Here is a 22,342-nt window from a genome sequence, read left to right on the forward strand (position 1 = left end):
AAGTCTATAACAAGGAGTCTCAAGTCTCCCTTTGAACATCTGCATTTAGTTTCATTTTTCTTTTTTTTTTTTTTCTTTTTTTAAAATATTTTATTTATTTATTTGACAGAGAGAAATCACAAGTAGGCAGAGAGGCAGGCAGAGAGAGAGAGGGAAGCAGGCTCCCTGCTGAGCAGAGCATGACCTGAGCCGAAGGCAGCGGCTTAACCCACTGAGCCACCCAGGCGCCCCTCATTGTTTTTCTAGTAACCTACCATTGCAGTGAAACTCTTTTAAACTACTTAGTTGGAAATGCTATAAATCATTCCGCTCTTTCCAAGAAGTGGGTATGCAAATCCCAATTATGTCCCCAACTTTTCATAATTAGACTGACTAAACTGTTTCGGCTTTAAAGTCTTATGCTTTTTTTTTTTTTTTTTTTTAAAGACTTTATTTATCTGACAGAGAGAGAGATCACAAGCAGGCAGAGAGAGAGGGGGAAGCAGGCTCCCTGAGCAAGGAGCCCGATGCGGGGCTCGATCCCAGGACCCCGAGATCATGACCTGAGCCGAAGGCAGGGGCCCAACCCATTGAGCCACCCAGGCGCCCCTAAAGTCTTATGCTTTTAAACCTTTCTGTTTATTTCTTAACACTTAACTCTTCCTACAAATGTTGGCTAGCGTTCCACTGGTTTCGAATGCATTAATCTCCTAGTCAGGTATTGTGAATTCAATCCTATCTTTAAGCCTACTCAACTAATTGCATCAAAGGAAAGCAAAATTTCCAAAGCAGTGCTTCCGAGCAGATCCCCCTCAGGGTGATGGGAGAATTCTTTTCCGAAGTAGGCGGAGCAGGCGCGCAGACTCAGACCTGTAACAGCCCCTCGAAGCCCCACCCCCCGACGCACTCCCCGCCCCTCCGTCGTGTACGTCTTCTCCGGAGAGGGCGTCGGACGTCGAGCGGAAGTGGTGTAAGGCGGCCGCTGTAGGGGCATCTGGTGTGTTGCGCGACTGGGCCTAGGGGTGGACTGGTGTGTGTCCCTGTGAAGACAGCACTATGTCGATCGAAATCGAGTCCTCGGAGTGAGTCGTGCGGTGGCGGAAGTTCGCGAGGTGGTGGGGGCGGGGAGGTAAAGGGTGTGGAGTGGAAGATGCTCAGGGGGAGGCGTCTGAGAGTGGAGGGCTTTTCCTTGCCCACAAAGAAGCTTCTTGGAACTGGCTACCTCGGAGGCGGGCCCACTAGAAAGTAGCGAATGAGAAGCCCAAAGCCCCATGGGACAGTGCTGGGGGCTGGGAGGAAGCAGAGGCCTTGACGATCTGAGTTCTAGCCATCGCCGACTCCTGGCGCGCTCTGTGACTGGTCAAATTGCCCATACATTCTGAACTCCAGTCTGATTACCTGCACAAGGGAGCTTGGATTCTAAGCTTTTCCTCTGTGCTTACATGGCCCCTTGGCGTTTCTCTGCCCCGCGCTTACCCAGCATTGTAGCTGTTTCTCTGCCCACCCTACAGGCCTGTGTAGGCGCCGAGGAGTCCTTATAGTCCAAGTTCTTAGCACATCCTAGGTGCTCAATTACTGCCTTCGGAACGAATGAATAATTAGCTGTTTTATCAAGCGGTATCTGGCGCTGAATTTTGATTGGTCAGAGAGTTCTCTGTAGCTATAAAGGAGAGACAGAATGTGAAGACGAGGTCAGAAGAATGAATGATCGACTTGTGAGGGAGGCAGACTAATGACTGAAGGTCTTCAGTGAACTTTTTTAGGACTCCACTCTCTACCTTGCCCTTGCCTATACTTAATAATTAAACCAGCAGACATAACATTTGTGTCCTGAGTGTAAGTAAGGGAGAAGACTTGTCCTGAAGACCTGCCACAGGAGAAAGGGAGACTTATTCATTCAACAAATACTGAAGTCTATTCTGTGTTGTTCTAGACCCTGGGGATGCAGTAGCGAACAAAACACAAAAATTCTTGCCTTTATAGAATGTACATTATGACAAACACAATAAATAAGAGACTTAACAGATGGTAGTAAGTGTTGTGGAGAAAAAGCAATCAAGAGTGATGGTGCTGGCAACTAAGACAACTACGAGCAGTAGTTGCAAAGCATTCCATGCTTTGGGGTCTCAGTAATAGCAGACACCACTCAGCCTCCCATCCTTGGGCTGCTGCATGCTTGTTTGCTTTTAAGATTTTATTTTTAAGTAATCTCTGGACCCACTGTGGGCCTTGAACCCACAGCCCTGAGATCAAGAGCCTCACAGTCTACTGACTGAACCAGTCAGACGTCCCTGCATGTTTTTATTTTCAGTAATAGCTACTCTTTAGTATTTTCTATGCTAGTCATGCTATGAACAGTATAGTCAACCCTATAGGATAGGGGTTGACAGGATACAGATGAGGAAACAGGCACAGAGATGTTAACTGACCTGCCCAGGGTCACAGTAAGTGACCAAACTCTGATTCAAATCCCAACCTATCTCCAAAGCGTTTAGGTCTTTTTATGTATTACAACTGACTCCTAAATAACGGGTTTGAACTGTGGGGTCCACTTAATCTGAGGATATTTTTATAGTACAGTACTATAAATGTACTCTTCCTTAACGATTTTCTTTTTTCTAGCTTGCTTTATTGTTAGAATACAGTATATAATACATAGGACATACAGCATATATGTTAATTGACTGTTCTCAGCATGGCTTCTGGTCAACAGCAGGCTACTCACATTAACGTTTTTGGGGAATCAAAAGTTAAACACAGATTTTTGACTGTGCAGGGGGTCTGTGCCCCTAACCCACGTTGTTCAAGAGTCAGCTGTACATTGTGTTTGAAGAAAGTAAATTTGATTTGAGGTGTGTCAGATACAAGATTTTTATAGGGAGGGTACCTTTTTTGGCAGTGCAAATGGAAGTATGCTAAGAAAGATAGTAGAAACTAGAACAGCAGGAATCTAAACCTGAGTAACTCTTTAAGGGGCCATGAGAGAAAAGACTACTTAACAGAAGTAGCAGTAATCACTTTCCTTCTGCAGAAATTTTTAAGAGGGTGTTTGCTTGGGCGCCTGGGTGGCTCAGTGGGTTAAGCCGCTGCCTTCGGCTCAGGTCATGATCTCAGGGTCCTGGGATCGAGGCCCGCATCAGGCTCTCTGCTCAGCAGGGAGCCTGCTTCCTCCTCTCTCTCTGCCTGCCTCTCTGTCTGCTTGTGATCTCGCTCTGTCAAATAAATAAATAAAATCTTTAAAAAAAAAAAAAAAAAGAGGATGTTTGCTTTTTTGTCCAGAGATGTGTACTCAAGAGCTACATTGTCAGTTTGAGCCTTCATTTTTCCATTTATCTCTGTTACTTGGTCAAATCCTTATCTGAAAAGTGGACATAATAGTAATACCTACCTCATAGGATTGTTTTGAAGAATAAATGAATCAATATGCCCAAGATACTTAAAAGGGTATCTGGTATATAGTAAATACATAATAAACAAGAAACTTTGTTCATTGTTTTATGTTTGTTATTTCTCCCTGATAGAAGAAATTAAATTCCTATTTGAAATTCCTTCCAGCCAGGACAGTCTAACCCTCTATACTCCTGCTGTCTATAGAAATACGGTGTGAGGGGCGCCTGGGTGGCTCAGTGGGTTAAGTGTTCAACTTGATTGATTTTGATTTTGGCTCAGATCATGATCTTGGGGTTGTGAGATCAAGCCCTACAACAGGCTCTATACTCCATTCTGGCTGTGGAGCATACTCAAGGTTTTCTTCAGTTGCCTTTCCTTCTGTGATTTTTGGAAAGTTTTACTTATATGATAGGATAATATATGATAAGATATATGATATAATAAAGAACTAGAAAGCAAACGGTGAAAGGAGGATGGCCTAATAGAAGAAATAAGCTGGGGGGAGGGGGTTTTATTTGTGGACTCATTGGTGTGTGAGGATTACTGAGCTAGTGACTTGCTATTTTCCCACCCCCACAGTGTGATCCGTCTTATCATGCAGTACCTGAAGGAGAACAGTTTACATCGGGCACTAGCAACCTTACAGGAAGAGACTACTGTGTCTCTGAATACCGTGGACAGCATTGAGAGTTTTGTAGCTGACATTAATAGTGGCCATTGGGATACTGTTTTACAGGCTATACAGTCTCTGAAATTGCCAGACAAAACCCTCATTGACCTCTATGAACAGGTAAGAGTGGAGGTGATGCTGATTCCCTTGAATTGGTTTATTGTGGGCTCCCCTCACTGGGAAGCATCGGTGAGCATTTCTTGAAGCACTGTGGGAGTGTAACAGCCCTTAAAACTTACACTGTCCAGGCTTGAGTACTACTTTGTATGTTTTTTCCTTTTTTTTTTTTTTCTTGAAAAGCCAAGATTTTCCTTAACTAAGATTATTTTTTAAGTAATCCTTAAATAAACTGTTCTGATACCAAGTAGTATATTACAGTTTGTTGCTGGCACTAACCACGCAGTTAGTGCAGACCCTGCAAGTTAAAGGCTCAGTCCTCCCCAAGATGCCCCTTCAGACACAGGCTGCACTTTTTTTGGGTCTCAGGCCCCCCACACTTCTGACCAAGTGGCTGCATATCTGGGGTCCCCATGACCCCTTCAGAATTGATGATTCACTAGAATGAATCACAAAACTAGTAAAGTGCCATATTTATGATTACAATTTTATTATCAAGAATACAGATCAGGACCAGCCAAATGAAGAGACACATAAAGGAGAGGTCTCAGAGGGTCCTGAATGCAGAGCTTCTAATGCTCTCTCCCTGTGGAATCAGAGCATCTCACTTGGCGTATTAATGTGTTTACCAACCAAAAGCTCCATTGGGGTTTTTATTGGGGTTTCATTCAGTCTTCAGCTCCCCAGCACTCCTTGGAGGTTGGGCTCACTCAAAACCTCAACCTTCTGATGTGTTTTTCTGGCAACCAGCCCTTTCCATGAACTGTCTTCATAGCGCAAACTCAGATGTAATGCACAGGGCTCATTAATAATGAAGATATTCCTCTTATTAGGAAATTTCTAAGGTTTTTAGAAGCTCTGTGCCAGGAAATGAGGACAAAGATCGTACAAATTAGTTATTATACACTTGTATAATAACAGAATGGGCTTTCTGGAAATAACTGTAGTTGTTGTTTAAAATAAAAATAGGATAGTTTATTTACAGTCCATATGAGTTTAGTAATTACCCAAAGAAAATTTTGTTAACTGGAGAAAGGTTTCTCTGGAGCTCATGGAAATATTCTCATCTTTAGTTTTCTTCAGTTTCTGTATTCTGAGCAGGAAGCCTGAGAGGAGAGGAGATTGGTAGATAAAAATGAAGGACAGAAGTTGAAAGACTGGGGTAGCTCAGTCAGTTAAGCATCCGACTTCATCATGATCTGAGGATCCTGAGATCTGAGTCCTATAACAGGCTCTGCCTCTCAGTGGGCAGTGTGCTTCCTCCTCTCCCTCTGCCCCTCCCCACCTTGTGCTCTCTCTCTCATAAATAAATAAGAGCTTAAGAAAAGATTGGAAAAAAAAAGATTGAAGTTATCATTTATAATTGCTTCATTCACCCACCTGAAAATACTAGGGAAAAGAGGAAGGAATATTTCCTAATTTTGGAAATCATGTTGGGAGGCCATTTTTGAAGCAGAAATTGTACTGAAAGAGTACTGAAAGAATGCATTGAAACAGACATTTTCTTTCCATTTTTTAGGTTGTTCTGGAATTGATAGAGCTGCGTGAATTGGGAGCTGCCAGGTCTCTCTTGAGACAGACAGACCCCATGATCATGTTAAAACAAACCCAGCCAGAGCGTTATATTCATTTGGAGAACCTCTTGGCCAGGTCTTATTTTGATCCTCGTGAGGTATGACAAGAAGCTCTTGTTAACTTAAAAAAATATATAATAATGTACTCTGTTTTTTAACCATTTTTATTGGATACTGATTTTGATTTAATTTTTGAGAATGAGGATTAACTGTTTATGTATGTTGATTGAAATTTACATATGCTAAAAAGAATAATCTTGTTCAGTTTTCTGAGTATTTGAAGGTCTTCCCTATACACCCCATTTTAGAGGGTTGTATGTTGATTAGTCAAAAAATTTACTCTGATACATTTTCTACATTAGCTCAAGTACTTACTTGACCCTGAAGTGCTGCCTGACTGCTAGTATATTACTGTGCATTTGTGTTCCTTGGCCCAACAAGTGCAGCTTTCTTTTTTTTCTTTTTTAGTTCTTGGAAAGCTTGTGCTTTTGTCTCAGCCGGTTATGCTTACTGGTAGAGTGTGGTGACTGATACTCTTTTCTTCTTCCCAAACCTCATTTTGCTCACCCAGCTTTTTACTAGTCTAAATAGGAGGAAGAAGAGTTTAATAGGTCCTAGAGAGTATAAAGTTAGGGTAAACTCACAGAAACCATGAGGAAAGAAATTTAGATTACCATGACAGGATTCAGGTTAGAGGTGGTGAAGAACTTCTGGGTTGGGAGTCATTGGACTGAAATAAATTACCAAAAAATTATTAAAAGAATCCTCAACTCTGCAGATTTTTCAAAAAACTGGAAAAACGACTCTGGCTTTGACAATAGTTACTTGGACCCTTTCAGAAATAACAATGTGGACTGGCTGACTTCACCTCTCTCCCAGCTTATACTTTTGAAATGCAAGTGGGGGGAGTTGGGAAGTTGTCTTAACTAATTAATGTAATCAATCCCTTCTTTAACCAGGTAGTTTCTTTTTGTGTGTGTGGTGTTTTTTTTGTTGTTGTTGTTGTTTTGTTTTTTTTTAATGTTTCTGCTTGGTGTGCCTGGGTGGTTCGGTTAGTTAAGCCTCTGCTTTTGGCTCAGGTCATGATCCTAGGGTCCTGGGATGGAGTCCTATGTCAGGCTCCTTGCTCAGCAGGGAGTCTGCTTCTGCCTGCTGCTTCCTCTGCTTGTGCGTGCTCGCTCGCTCTCTCTCTCTCTGTCAAAAAAATAAAATCTTTTTTTCTTTTTTAAAGATTTTATTTATTTGACACACAGAAAGAGACAGCAAGAGTGCAAATATATACAGAGGGAATTGGAGAGGGAGAAGCAGGTTTCCCACTGAGCAGGGAGCCCAGTTTGGAGGACCCTGATCCCAGGACCCTGGGATCATGACCTGAGCCAAAGGCAGAAACTTAATGACAGCCTCCCAGGTACCCCAAATAAATAAAACCTTAAAAAAAAGTTCCTGCTTGATGATTATTACTGTTTTTTTTGTTTGTTGGTTTGGTTTTAAATAAGCACACTCATATCCTGTAGCCACTTCTTAGAATGATGCTACCCCATCTCCTTTTTCAGGCATACCCAGATGGAAGTAGCAAAGAGAAGAGAAGAGCAGCAATTGCCCAGGCCTTAGCTGGGGAAGTCAGTGTGGTGCCTCCATCTCGTCTCATGGCATTGCTGGGGCAGGTAATTAAAGTCTGTGGAACAAAAAAAAAAAAAAGAAAAAAAGGCTGTGGAGTTGAAGTCCTGGTACTATTTCCTATATATAAACTCTGTAGGTTGGAGAAATCAGATATCCTTAGAATTGGGGACAGCCTATAGTGCTGCTTATACCAGCACGTGTGTCATGCCACCTTCATCTTTCCTGGGAGAAGTAGTATAGATTAATGGTTAATAGTACAGGCTCTAGAGTTAGTTAGAATTAGGATGATTGTAGAATTTATCATTCCATCTGGGATAGCTGGTACTGTCAACAGATAGTACTGTTGATTATTGTGCCAGGACATTGTCAAAGGCAAATTGGAATAAATGTTTAGTTAGAATCCAAGATCTCTCACTTACCAACTATTGTGGTCTTTAACACATTACCTAACTTTTGTGGACTTTTTTTTTTAACTAATTTCTACACCCATTGTGGGCCTTGAACTCCTGAGCCTGATCATATTAAAACCTCACAAATGGATAGGAAAAATAGTAAAAGTACAGTAGACAAGTGGGCAACGAACATAAATAAACAGTAAGAAGAGGAAATAAATTGGGAGCCATTAAAAGAGTTGACAAAAGATCTACCCTAGGATTATCAGTCTCCAAAATGCCTGATTTTTCCACTCCCTATAATGCAGTCTTAAACACTACTGAGGTTACAACTTTTTGGGAAACTGGTTTGGCAGTGTGTATCAAGAGCTTAACCATTCATATTCTTTTTTGGGTTCAGTAATTCTTCTCGGGATCTATTCTGAGTGAGTGTTATCCCTCAAATAGAAAATGCCTTATGTTCAGAAGTGTTGTTTTATAATTTAGCCATGTAAAAAATTGGTAGCAGTGTGACTGTCCATTAATGTATTAAACTATTAAGCCCTTCACCATGTAGGGTATATTTTATAGCCATTGAAATGATAGTTATGTCATTGCATGACCTGATGATAGGTGGTGAAAACAATATAAAATTTTATATAGAACATCAATACAGGTATGTTACTTAATAAACATATGGGGTGGGAGGAAACACTAGAAGGTATACATAAAATGCTAACTAACAGTTGGATGTTGGGACTTTGGGAGATTTTTGTTTTTCAAATTTTGTTTCTAATCAAGGTTAAACCTCTAAGAAAAACAATGTGGAAATACGGACCTGTTGGCTCTCAGAGTTCCCTGCATGCAGGCGTCAGTGTGTGTTCCTAAGACACACACAGCTGCATTGGTTATATTGTCTTCAGATGGCCAAAGACTCGTGTTAACCTGATCCTTTCGGGCTGGCTTTGAGCAGTCAGGACTGGTTCTTAGAGGCACCCAAGCAGCTGAGTGTACGTTTCTTTGCTTACAGGCCCTGAAGTGGCAGCAGCACCAGGGGTTGCTTCCTCCTGGCATGACCATAGATTTGTTCCGAGGCAAAGCAGCTGTCAAAGATGTGGAAGAAGAAAAGTTTCCTACACAGCTGAGCAGGCATATTAAGGTAGGATCCTTAGATACTCAGCCACTTGCTAATCATTTGTCAAGGACTTCATGTCTGCCTGGCCAGGGCGTGTGCTGGGGCTTGGGTGGGGGAGCAGAGCTCATTCTCCAGCTCTGACAACATTCAGGGTTGCAGCTGGTGACAACTGGCATCTTTCTGGGCTCTGGCAGTGGCACACCTCAGGTGTATATCCATAAATTTGGCAGCTGGCCCATCCTCTGCCCTTGCACTTCTTCCCAGGAGGGCTTCATTTGAAAGAATGGTTAGCTCTTTGGGTAAGCCTGGAACTCACTGTGAACTTTCTGTGTATTCATCCAGTTCAGTGTTGCAGTTTTTGCCTGCTCCATGTCTGGCAAATTACCAGGCATAGATTGTAAAGCAGGCTTGTGTGGTGTTGGAGGAAAATAATTTTATCATCTCATGGCTATTTCTTGTTTTTTGTTGTTGTAGTTCTTTTTTTAATCTGAGACTTTTCTAGGATAAAGCATACTCATGTAATTGCTGCAGCTCCCAAAATTAAAAGTGTATTTGCTACTTCAGCATCTCCTTTATATTAGTTTCTCCCTGGGTTTGTGGTCTTACTGAATTTATGGCTTTTGAAATATTTCATATTCCTCAGATCTTGGGCTTTGGCTTAGCGCTTTAACTTTTACCTTTTCTGGATTGTATGTTCTGATTCCCATGTAAAGATATTTCTAAGTAGCACTGTTATATTTACCTGGGTGAAGCCTTGAGACAGATAGAAATCCATTATAATTATGCTGCTGGGCTAAGATTCTCTTTTATGAACACTTCCTTTTGTGGTATATAAAATGAAATTCATAATAGAGCTTTTCTCTGTTTTCCTTTGTCTAATGTTCTGTAGTTTTCATCTGTTACTGGGAACATCATTGCTGGTAAATGCTCAGGATACATCTCCTAGGCAAATAGTCTATCAGCTCTAATTAGTTCTTGAGTCGGTCAGCCACACGTTATCATCACTTGATTAAATTAAGGTCATGAGAAGGAACAGGATGGAAAATTTGTTTACAAAACAATATAGGAAAACGGGCATTTATTTTGGGGGAAAAAATTGTTGTCCCCTAGATGTACAACATACTGTCTCACATTGAATATGAAAGTCATACTATGGCTGCGTCAGGTTAAAAATTTACTGAGTATTTTAATAGGATTATTTGTTCCAAGTCCTGTGCTAAAATAGTTCCCTCATAACTGCTTTGGAAATACCAATTTCATATTAAAAAAGCTAGTTTAAACTGAGAGCCCAGACCTAAAACTGGTCAGAGAAAATACATCCATTGCCTCTGTCCAGATACAGAAATAACTCTCCAATACTCTGTAATAAAGGCTAGCTATCACTTTGTTCTAGGGCAGGATTTCTCAAAAGGTTAAAATGGAAATTGTCTTAAGGCCAGTAGATAAAAATGCATCTGTTTCATTGTTTCATTTGAAACAGTTTGGTCAGAAATCACATGTGGAGTGTGCTCGATTTTCTCCAGATGGTCAGTATTTGGTCACTGGGTCTGTTGATGGATTCATTGAAGTCTGGAACTTTACAACTGGAAAAATCAGAAAGGTAAAGTATTTAAAATATGTTAACTTTTCTAGTGGCAGAATTATCTATTTTTTGTTTTTAAATTATCTTATTTTTACAATATAAATATATTTTTTATTTTTAATTTTTTTAAAGATTTTATTTATTTATTTGACAGAGAGAGAGATTACAAGTAGGCGGAGAGGCAGGCAGAGAGAGAGGAGGCAGCAAGCTCCCTGCTGAGCAGAGAGCCCGACTCGGGCCTCGATCCCAGGACCCTGAGACCATGACCTGAGCTGAAGGCAGAGGCTTAACCCACTGAGCCACCCAGGCGCCCTAAATTTATTTTTTAAATCAATAATATGTACATCTGATACAACATTTTTTAAAAATAGTCTTTGTTTGAGAGAGAGGGAGAGCATACCTGAGTGCTAGCCCAAGCATGAGTTGGGGAAGGGGCAGAGGGAGAGGAAAAGGGAGCAGCAGAATCCCCACTGAGTGCAGAGCCAGCTACAGGCTCCACCTGAGGACACTGAGATCTTGGCCTGACCTGACCTCACTTAACCAGCTGATCCACCCAGGCCCCCATTTGATAAGACATTTTATAAATAGAAATGTTACTCAGTAAGAGAGTCTTGCTCCGGGGCACCTGGGTGGCTCAGTGGGTTAAGCCTCTGCCTTTAGGTGGTAATGATCTCAGGGTCCTGGGATCAAGCCCCGAATTGGGCTCTCTGCTCAGCCTGTTCCCCCTCCCCCTCTGCCTGCCTCTCTGCCTACTTGTGATCTCTCTCTCTGTCAAATAAATAAATAAAATTAAAAAAAAAAAAAAAAGAGAGTCTTGCTCCTATTGTCCCTCAGTTGGTCAGTTCTCTTCCTTGGTCCACCCAGGGTTATTCTTATGTAACCTTCCTGCACTTTCTAGGTATGTGGAAGAAATTACTTATTTTTTTCTAATCTAATTGTAGTACTTACTGATTGTTTCTCTTATTATGAATGAAGTTGATTATCTTTTTATATGTGAAAACTACCAGTGTTTCCTGTTCTGTGAAGTCTTCGTATCCTTTGCCTGTTTTTCTTTTGGATTCTTACTGATTTTTAGGAACAGTTTTTGTATTTTGTATCGCAAATATTTTTCAGTTTTGGGTGTTGTCTTTTGACTTTGCTCATCGTTTTGTTTTACAGACTTAGTTTTTTTGTATCATATTTATCCATCTTTTTTCCCTACAACTTCTAGTGCTTTCATGTTTCATTTTAAGTTTAATTTTTGATCCATTAGAATTTGTTCAGGTAGATGAAGTTGGTGTAGATCCAAATTAATTTTTTCCCTAAAAGGTATTTACTGACTATCCACTGATTTAAAATAGAACCTTTATCATAGAATACTAACTTATGCTCCATGGGTAGTGAATTCATAAGTTATTTTCATTTTCTGCTTCATATATTTCCTTATAGTTTTTTTTTTAAAAAACAAAACAAAGCCATGATGCAGTCTTACTTTATAATTAGGAAAAGATGGATACTTTATTCTGAACAGTAATGGATGATAAAAGAAACATCATGATTCAGTACATTAGTCAGTATATGGTTTTAGAAAAAGTAGCTGACAATTTGAAAAAGACATTATCTTTTCACATCATACCTCTGAAATTCAGATACATTAAAAATGTACAGTTGTGGACTTGTAGGGGAATTTTGCACAGAAGAAGGATTGGTAAGCAAAAGATGTAGGGTGTTATATTGGAATTTTTTAGAGTATTAATTTGAAGTGTGTAAAATTACTTATTCCCACCACTATCAGTTGTTCATTAGGAGCACATGTGCATGGCACTAGTATTTGCTTGGGAAGTTTAGAGTAGGCACAGTCTCTTACTCTGCTTCCAGTGAGTTTATAGAGATCTAGCGTAACTGGGGACTTTGTGTTGTTTTGGTAACTCCTTCTCTTTGTTTCCTTTAGGATCTTAAATACCAGGCCCAGGATAACTTTATGATGATGGATGATGCTGTCCTCTGCATGTGCTTCAGCAGAGATACAGAAATGTTAGCAACTGGGGCCCAAGATGGAAAAATTAAGGTATTTATTAGGGGCACAAACTTTTATATGTAGACATTTTGAGACTTGCAATGAGGAAGTGTTCCACATGTGATAGCTTAATAACACCTGCTGTTTTTGAGCATCAACTTTATGCTAATTTACTTTTTCTTGCTTAATCCTAATAACTCTGCCTAGGGAGGTCCAATAATCAGTTTAAGGTCACACTGTTGATAAGCGATAAATTGGGACTTCAACTACTCCTCATGCCCTTTCTGCTGTACCACCCTGGCTCACCTTATAAAGATGTGTCATACTTTGGATTTTTTTTAGAGAATGGGATTGGTCTGCAGTTGATTAGCTGTGGTTTGTATTTAATTGCTGGTAAAACACCATGGGCTAGATTAAATACAGAAATGGTCTCTGCTAAGTGAACTTTCAGTCTAAACTTTTGTTTTAATAATTTATGAGTAAAGAGATTTAAGTTTCAGAGGATTCGGTTATTGCACTATGTGAAGCAGCCATATTCAGCTATTAGCATGCATTTTTAATGCTGTTTTAGTACACTGTTGAGCACTGCATCTTGCTCAGCTCTGCAGGCAAGAGTGGGACTCTGTTTACAAGTTTTTACTATTTTTTTTTTTATAAAGGTATGGAAGATTCAGAGTGGGCAGTGTTTAAGGAGATTTGAAAGGGCCCACAGTAAAGGTGTCACCTGTCTAAGCTTTTCTAAGGATAGCAGTCAGATCCTTAGTGCCTCTTTTGACCAGACAATTAGGTAAGTAAGAGTCTCCAAACTCCCTCACTTGGGTTTGCTATGGTGAAGCACTGGAGGGAGGTACTTGTGATTCCTTATGCTTTCACCTAGATGGTATTATATGAAGAATGTGTGTATGTGAGACCTCATTATTATTTTGTTCATTTTAGTCTACCCAGAAGAGAGATTAGAAAGGGATTATACCAGTGTTTCATGTTTCTCGAAATGTGATTTTTTGACCCATGTGCATCAGAAGTACCATAGAGAGCACATTTTCTTCCAGTCTGTGCCAAGCTTTTGTTTTTGATTTGTTTGACAAAATGAAAATTATACTGCATAGTCCTCTTTCTTCACCTGATTTTATAACTTGAGCTTCTCTAATTCATTGAAAGAATATTCAACATCTGGTCCCAACTGCAGTCTGTAGAACACCCTTTTTTTTAAAGATTTTATTTATTTGTCCGAGAGAATGAAAGAGGCAGACAGAGGGAGAAGCAGGCTCCCTGCTGAGCAAGGAGCCTGATACGGGATTTAATCCCAGGACCCTGGGTTCATGTCCTGAGCTGAAGGCAGACTTTAACGGACTGATCCACCCAGGCATCCATAGAATATTTGTTTTAATAAACACTTTTTTTTTTTTTTTTAAGATTTTATTTATTTGTGAGAGTGAGAGAGAGAACACACAAGTGGACAGGAAGGGCAGAGGGAGAGGGAGAAGCAGACTCCCTGCTGAGTGGGGTTCCATCCCAGGATCTTGGGATCGTGACCTGAGCCAAAGACAATTAACCAACTGGGCCACCCAGGCACCCTGCAGTCTGTAAAATTTTAATTGTTCATTTCTTTTTGTGATAGAATTCATGGTTTAAAATCTGGGAAAACTTTGAAGGAATTTCGTGGCCATTCCTCCTTTGTTAATGAAGCAACTTTTACACAAGATGGACATTATATTATTAGTGCATCCTCTGATGGCACTGTAAAGGTTAAGTATTTGCTACTAGTCTATTTTGGGGTATCTATTTTTGTCCTTTGAAGAGTTTTCAGTGGTGATAATGGTGATGATTGTGGTGGAGTAAACTTTACTAGCTCTTTTAGCTGTAAATGAGGTGAGTCTGAGACATAGTAGTATTTTTGGGTGAATCCCTATTGAAGTACCTCGGTTCAAACTTACATATTCAAAACAGACTTTATCATGTGTAGGAAGAGAGGAAGGTGTGGAGGCCTACATTAAGTCACACCACATTTATAGCAGTTAAAGTCTGTCTAGATAGAGGTATGGTTCACTCACTATAGTCAAGTTTACAAAGGGCTTAGTGGCCAGATAAATAGATCTCTTTTTTTCTTGCACAGTCTCACTCTACCCCTGACCCCCCAACATTTAGGGGCTTTCTTAACAACATTTATAGAGAGGCAGGGGAGGTGTAGAGTAGAACTAAGCCCTCTCTCAAATACTCATTTACTGTCTCAGCTCTCAGTTGAAAGCTGAGATTCAGCAACTTCAGAGGCTTATTTATTTATTTATTAAAGATTGATTATTTATTTGATAGAGAGAGAGAGATCACAAGTAGGGAGAGAGGCAGGCAGAGATAGGGGGTAGCAGGCTTCCTGCTGAGCAGAGAGCCTGATACAGGACTTGATCCCAGGACCCTGAGATCATGACCTGCGCTGAAGGCAGAGGCCCAACCCACTGAGCCACCCAGGTGTCCCAAGGCTTAGTTATTTTAATGGTAGGCTTCATTTCCTAGCAGAGATGAGAAGTCCAAATAGAAAATTGCTGGATATATTTGAGACAATCCATGTAAATTCTGAACCTCCTTTTGTTTACTTTTTCATTTATTCATGAGAGACAGAGAGAGGGAGGCAGAGGGAGAAGCTGGCTCTGCTCAGAGCAGGGAGCTGGGTGTAGGACTTGATTCCAGGACCCCAGGATCAGGACCCCAGTTGAAAGCAGCCACCTAACAGACTGATCTGCCCAGGTATCCTGAACCTGCTTTTTAAATTGCCTTAGGTATCTGTGTAGTTTGTAGCAGAAGACCGAAACATTTTAACACAAATGCCTAAAAGACCACCCTCAGAAATTGCTTGTTCTGGCTTGGGAATTGAACCAGGAACCTGAGGGTAGGAAAGTTTTCCTCAGGGTGGTTGGGGCCATATACAAAGCTCTTAGTACTTTAGTCATGGGATTTGCCCTCGTTGTCCTTTGTATATGGGCCTTAAACGATCTGTGAAATGCTTGTGGTCTTTTCCTTTAGTTCATTAATGAGTCAGATAAAGCATCTCACTGATTTTTTGGACAGAAAACACTGGGATCCTTGTAACTCTTCACTGAAAAGTTCATTTCCCTCCTGAAGACAGTTGGGCTTTAGGGAGATTGGGCCAGATGATAACGTATAAATTAGGAAAATAAACACGGGGGCAATTAGTGGGGCAGTTATTTCCTCCTGTTTATAGGTAGTCAACATTCGTTTAGTGCTATGCTCTGTTGAAAGCACAAAGGAAACAACACAGTCTGTGCCTTTGAGGCTTTTGTGTGTGTGTATATATATACACACACATCTCATTAAGTGAATAGTGTCCAGACAATGCTATGGAAGATTTGGTCCATTCCTTCTCTCAGCTCATCTCAGATTTCAGGAACTGTGATGTCTGATTTAGCCCCATTAGTTTGTAACAGCCCAGAATGGCCAGGTGAGCATTAGGGTGGGGCCTATTAGCAGAGATGTTGAGCTAGGAGAGGTAATACACGTGGCCAAGAGGGACTTCTACTTCGTGGATCCTCATGTGTGCGTCAGCACTACGGCTTCTGTTCAGTGGTTCGAGCTGTACGCTGGAATCATTTCTGGAGCTTTTTTAAAAAATGGACATGCCTGTGCCCCAGCCTAGAGCTCAGGATAGAGTCCTGAGCATATAATTCTAAAAAGTTATTTTCATGTCCAGATAAAAGTAGCTTTCTGGTTATTTGACAGTAGCAGTGTTGATACATAGTAAATTTTAAAGATATATAGCTCATTAGGAAAATTTTGTAAGGGAAGATCAGATTTTAAAAGGTTTTATTATATAGCTTTGTGGCTTGTTGATACCACTTAATTAGCAAATATGATAAGTGCTTACCATGTATATGGCAAAGCTAGGTATCTGATAGGACTAAAAATCAAGAAGCCTTTTTTTTCTGAATCAGTTTTATTCACTTTTTTTTTTTTAAAAAATCACATTTCACTTTTTTTTAATCCCCAAACTTTTAGAAACTCTTATACCCCAGAAATGTTAATGCCTTAAACTTTTGTGTCATAGATCTGGAATATGAAGACCACAGAATGTTCAAATACCTTTAAATCCCTGGGCAGCACTGCAGGGACAGATATCACTGTCAACAGTGTGATCCTGCTTCCTAAAAATCCAGAGCACTTCGTGGTGTGTAACAGATCAAATACTGTGGTTATCATGAACATGCAGGGGCAGGTGAGTGCTCAGAACTTTGCATGGAACTTGTGGGCCATTCCTAAGTCATCCCTTGGTTCTGGCCCTTCCAGTAACAAAATATGGGTTCATCACTCCGAAAACCATATATAGTTGACCCCTGAACAACATAGGGGTTAGGGGCACCAACCCCCTGGATAGCAATCTGCATATTACTTTAGACCCCTCCCAAAGCTTAACTATTAATAACCTACTGTTACCTGGATGGAAGCCTCACCGATAACATAAATGATTAACACATATTTTGGATGTTATATGTATTATATACTGTATTCTTATAAAGTAAGAGGGTAGGAAAGAAATCTTTTAGAGAAAAGATGTTACTAAGAAAATCATAAGGAAGAAAAATTACATTTACAGTACCATACTGTATGTATATATTTTTAAAAAATGCATGGGGTGGTGGGTCAGTCAGAAGAGCATGTGACTCTTGATTTCAGGGTCATGAGTTTGAGCCCCATACTGGGTGTAGAGATTAGTAAAATAAATACATAAATATTAAATAGAAAAATCTGTATATGAGTGGACATACGCAGTTCAGACCCGTGTGTTGTTAACAATCCCTGAGTAAGGGAGCTACAGTATGTGGATTACTAACTCAGTACATCTCCCAGTTACCACACTATCTAAGGTAGAACTCTCATAGGAGAAGGGCAACAGTGCTTCATGATATGTATTTGTAATCAGGGCACCTGTATGTTCCCAAGGAACCTCACTTTTATAGCACCAGGGCCATTCGGAGTGTCAAGATTAAAGTCTCAAGCCCTGGGAATGTGTTGTGGTGCTACTACACTGTTGGCTTGGGCCCTTGGGGATCCTGCTGAGCGTGGAGAAGAGCCAGGGGCTGGTGTCTGGAACCATCTCTCCCTTCCATTAGTCCTTGTAACTGATAAATTTGTAGTTTAGAATCCATGGTTGAGGGGCATCTGGCTGGCTTGGCTAGAAGAGTTTGCAACTCTTGATCTTGGGGCTATGAATTCAAACTCCACATTGAGTGTACAGATTAAGTAGGCAGACAGACTGACTCACTGACTGAACTAACTAAAAAAGAGCCCCTGGTTGAGTTAGCTGGTTTGCATTATCTACTGGTCCCCTGTATAACACCTATTGTTGCCCACTTCCTAGTTTTCTGCTGGTACAGGACGAAGAGTGCCTGTGTATGCACCCTTTCCCTGGTGATAGCATCATATATAACCATAGTACAATGATCAAAACCAAGAAATTGACACCGATAGAATACTATTAAATCAGACCTTATTTGAATTTCACTAGTCTTTATATGTGTTCATGTTGAGGCAACAAGTTCTATGAAGTTTTATCAGATGTATAGATTTTTGTAACTACCACAACAGTCAGGATACAGAACTGTTCCATCATCCCCAGAGGAACTCCCTCATGCTACACCTTTATAGTCAAACTTTCCCTCCGTCCCTAGCCCCTGGCAACTACTGATCTGCTTTCCGTTATTATTTTGTCATTTTGAGAATGGTGTAAAAATGGAATCATATGTTATCTAACCTTTTAACCTGTTGAAATTGGTTTTGCTCAGCTTGATTTATGATATGGTGTATAAAATATAGCAAGCAAGGTCTTGGAGACAGAGGTCATCTTGCTTAAGGAAAGCATCCCATTCTGTTAGAAAGAGGAAATAATGGAGTGTAAGTCCACAGAGCATTGACAACTGGTAGTATATTGATTTAGAAATTGTTTAGGTGGTAATGAATTTACTTCAGGGTAAAATGACTCAGTAGACTAAAGAGCAGGGTTGGTAACTTGGGATGTATGATTAAGTTTAGATACCTTATCCATGGAATATTTCACAGGCAAGAGGATTTAGCACACAGTGAGTGTAATTGGTGATCTAATTATAAGTGTCAGTAAACCAAAATGCAAAATTAACCATCTGAAGGTGTTAAAACTGCTGCTTTTGAATTGCTGCTGCTAATCCAGATGTTTTGTTTTTGCCTTGCGGTATGGTATGATTTAGATTGTCAGGAGCTTCAGCTCTGGTAAGAGAGAAGGTGGGGATTTTGTTTGCTGCGCCCTGTCCCCTCGTGGTGAATGGATCTACTGTGTCGGGGAGGACTTTGTGCTCTACTGTTTTAGTACAGTCACTGGCAAACTGGAGAGAACTTTGACAGTGAGTATTACTAACTTAAGGCCATCTTAAGAAATTGCATTAGTACTTGTGTCTTTCTGAACTCTGAAGTAAACCTCTTCCACACTGCTCTGTGAACCTTGGTATAAAAAATGTAAAAATTTTATGACTAAATAAAATAAAGGGCCCATTAGTAATGATAAAGAATTACCTCCTCTCTCAGGAAAGGTCTCCTTCAGTGAACCTTCAGCTTCAAGTGAAAAGGATGGGTGTACATAAAGCAGACAGTAAGAAAGGGAACATGCCTAACTAGCCAGCTAGATTAGGCATATCCTCCCCAGTGGGACCAGAGAGTGACAGATATAGCTTATTTCTTGTTACATCACAATGTGATAGGAATTAGTCTTCCTCCATCTTTTGTGTCATTTGGAATAGTGGCCTCCAAGATCTCAGGAGGAGAAAAACTAGCTTAGGGCTATACTGGATGTTTTTAAGACTCATATCTGGAAGTGGCTTATGATACTTTGTTCCTCATTCTTTTTTGGTTCGAATCCAGTCACATGCTGACTAAATGCAAGGGGGGACAGGGAAAATGTAATTTTCTGTGGTCCAGAAGAAGTGATATGGTGAACATATAAAAAATACAAATCCTTATTAGGAAATCATCTCTTGGTTTCATATGACTCTTGAGTGAGCTTTTGATGCACCTGCTCTGTCAGGCCTCCATGCAGGTCTCAGGGATGCCTAGCTGAGGGGTCTGGAAAATACAAGGCCACTGAGTTGATGGAATCATTTGGTCTTAAGATACTGTCTTGGCCTAGAATTTACAAAATAGCGATGGGGAGTAGGATCAGCTGTAATGCAAAATGGATTTGGGACAAAACATTATTCACACATTATTAAAAACAGTACAGAAATAAAAACTAGCATTGTGATAGCCTCATTTGTTTTCGTTTTGTTTAGCCCTCGAGGCTGCCTTAGGTTGAATCTCTTTGGTGGGAAGTGGAAGCTTCACTCTTCCTCCCTCCCACTCAACTCTGGATGCCTCTTGAGGGTGATTTTTATAGACCTATATCCTCTAACCCAATGCTTTCCTTTTCCCAGGTTCATGAGAAGGATGTGATTGGTATCGCACATCACCCTCATCAGAACCTGATTGCTACCTACAGTGAAGATGGACTCCTAAAGCTCTGGAAACCCTAATTTCCACTTTTCTTTTAAAAATTGCTTGAGAGCATGTACTTTAGTGAAGACATATTCATGTATTGCTTTTTTTTTTTTTTTTTTAAGGCAACCTTTTCTAAGCAATTGTCTGAATTAGGAACAAGAGTAATTTTGTGAAAATTCATGTTCAAGTAGCAGTTACTCTTTTATATATATTTTTAAGGTATTCATTTATCTATTTCTAATTGGGGCAGTCATGTAATGTTTTCAGTAGTCTTCTACCTGAAGAGTGAAATACTGCTCTTTCTAGAAGAAAACTACTTTGATTTGAAATGGTGATTAAAACATACCTCCTGCAGTAAAACTTGTGAATAAGTAATTATCCCATACTCAGTAGCTCTTTGCTGGTCTGGTTTTTTTAGATGTTAATAAACTTTACCCTTTTGGAGGTTTTGTTTTTAAATGTAAATAAGTGCTTATCTAGTTAACATATTTACTTGGAATCAGGTGAGGAGACTGGGACATAACATCATTAATCCCAGTACAGCAGGAAGTCCATTCCTAGTTAGAAAGACAGACAGACAATGAAAGGGTCAGGTGTTGCATAGGCTATCTCATTGCCTTCACTGTCCACTCACTCTTATTAGCTGTGCCTTCTCATATGTTCTGGCCAACTCTAAATATATCTTCTCGGTAGAACCAGTTGCGGGATCCACTAGAATTCAGTTTTGGTTTCTGAAGTTTTGGCATTTAAAATGTGCTATTGTTCTGAAGGAAACTGGAAAAGGACCTGAGATTTAGAAAAGTCTTTTTTTGCTATGTGTGTCCTTACCAGTTGAGGGAAAAAAAAAAAGCCAACAAAACTCTTGAAAATACTTTGCACCTGGGTGTCTTTATGTTTCAACCAAAGATATATTCAGTGCACGGATGTTGATGTTGAAGGTGCTGTGCAGGAATCATTTCAAGAAATTGAGACTTTCATGTAGGCCAGCTCTTATGCCTTTTAATTTTAGCCTTTATTAGGTACAAATTAATGGAGGAAATTTTTAAAAAGCTTTAGAGTGTTATAATTTACCTTTGATTGAAATATAGCCTGATCCTTTGCCTGGTGCAATAATGTTCAGTATTGGCTGAATTATGGCAGCACTAAGAAATGACTCTTCCCTGATCATATTCCTGAAAGTTTTTTTTTTCCTTTGGCTGTTAAATCTGCAGCTTTTTGGGAAGCCTGTGTGGTTCAGTCATTTGAGTGTCCGACTCTTTATTTCGGCTTAGGCCATGATCTCAGGGTCCTTGTGTTTGAACCCCATGTCTGGCTCTGCTTCATGCTGAATGTGGTGTGCTTGAGATTCCCTTTCCCTCGCTCATGTACACACTCCTGCTCTCCACTCACTCCCAAAAAGTTTTAAACATGCTTTTTGACAGAAATGTCATTTGCTGCCATTTTGAGAGTTGAACATAGTCATGAATCCATCAACTTTGCATGAATTCTGGTGTCCCATCCCAGTGAAAACAAGTTTTCACATAAACAAAAGGTTTAAGGTGGAAAGAGGAAACAGGTTATGTTAAAATTCCTTAGAAAAGTCTTAAAGAAATTGGGATTTTCTGTTTAGCCCATGACCTCATGAATAAGCAAGCAGTTGAGCAGTACTGTTAAAAAATAAAGCAGGCCAAGGGCTTCTGGGTGGCTCAGTTGGTTAAGCTTCTGCCTTTAGCTCAGTTCATGATCTGGAGTCCCAGAATAGATTCCCATATAGGGCTTCTTCCTCAGTGAGGAGTGTGCTTTCTCCATTTCCCTTTGCCCCTCCCCCTGTTCATGCTCTCACAAAAAACAACCCAAAAACAACAACAAAAAGTCCTAAAATGGAGTCACTTTTGCTAAGCCCCACATCAGCAAATGCAGACTTAATACCTACCCAAACTGCGGTTTCAGCCTGTCCTAGGACTAATTTTTAACCCGTCTGGAATAAGCTGATTCAGCATTTATATGGTAATCTGACTGATAGGCCCCTTCTACAGGAAGGTGATCTTGCATGAAACAATCCATTCTGTTGGGAGATTTATTTTCCCCACCCACTTCAAATTTGTAAACGCCTTTCATTTTGTGCAGCTCTTCAGACCTCCTTTTTATTAGGATGTTGCTGGATTCACTAATCATTGAATAAAGTCAGTTTTGCAGTTGAATTTTTTTTTTTTAAGATTTTATTTATTTGACAGAAATCACAAGTAGGCAGAGAGGCAGGCAGAGAGAGAGAGGGGAGAAAGCAGGTTCCCTGCGGAGCAGAGAGCCCTGCCCTAGGATCATGACCTGAGCCGAAGGCAGAGGCATTAACCCACTGAGCCACCCAGGTGCCCCTGCAGTTGAATTTTTTAACAGTATTTCCTTTATGCTTATGAAGAACAATC

General features: G+C 40.3%; 1 protein-coding gene across 1 annotated transcript; it reads left to right on the forward strand.

Annotated features, from left to right (window-relative positions):
• The first annotated feature begins 921 nt into the window (after positions 1–921).
• On the forward strand, positions 922–20,384 carry SMU1 (SMU1 DNA replication regulator and spliceosomal factor). The gene is made up of 12 exons (XM_044265533.1): positions 922–1,061; positions 3,949–4,159; positions 5,676–5,828; positions 7,284–7,394; positions 8,752–8,880; positions 10,337–10,456; positions 12,369–12,485; positions 13,094–13,221; positions 14,053–14,179; positions 16,489–16,656; positions 18,662–18,814; positions 19,877–20,384. Exons 1-12 carry the CDS (start codon positions 1,036–1,038, stop codon positions 19,973–19,975), a joined length of 1,542 nt encoding a protein of 513 aa, XP_044121468.1. The 5' UTR covers positions 922–1,035; the 3' UTR covers positions 19,976–20,384.
• The last annotated feature ends 1,958 nt before the right edge of the window (positions 20,385–22,342 follow it).

The sequence above is a fragment of the Neovison vison genome, chromosome 9 (genome assembly GCF_020171115.1).
Source record: "Neovison vison isolate M4711 chromosome 9, ASM_NN_V1, whole genome shotgun sequence".
Classification (NCBI taxonomy): Eukaryota; Metazoa; Chordata; class Mammalia; order Carnivora; family Mustelidae; genus Neogale; species Neogale vison.

What these genes read in the sequence shown, in the direction of transcription:
- SMU1 (XM_044265533.1), top strand. Translation starts at nt 1,036, where the DNA reads ATGTCGATCGAAATCGAGTCCTCGGA. An exon ending in ATCGAAATCGAGTCCTCGGA is followed by an intron (nt 1,062 to 3,948) that starts GTGAGTCGTGCG and finishes CCACCCCCACAG; the next exon opens with TGTGATCCGTCTTATCATGC. An exon ending in TCATGGCATTGCTGGGGCAG is followed by an intron (nt 7,395 to 8,751) that starts GTAATTAAAGTC and finishes CTTTGCTTACAG; the next exon opens with GCCCTGAAGTGGCAGCAGCA.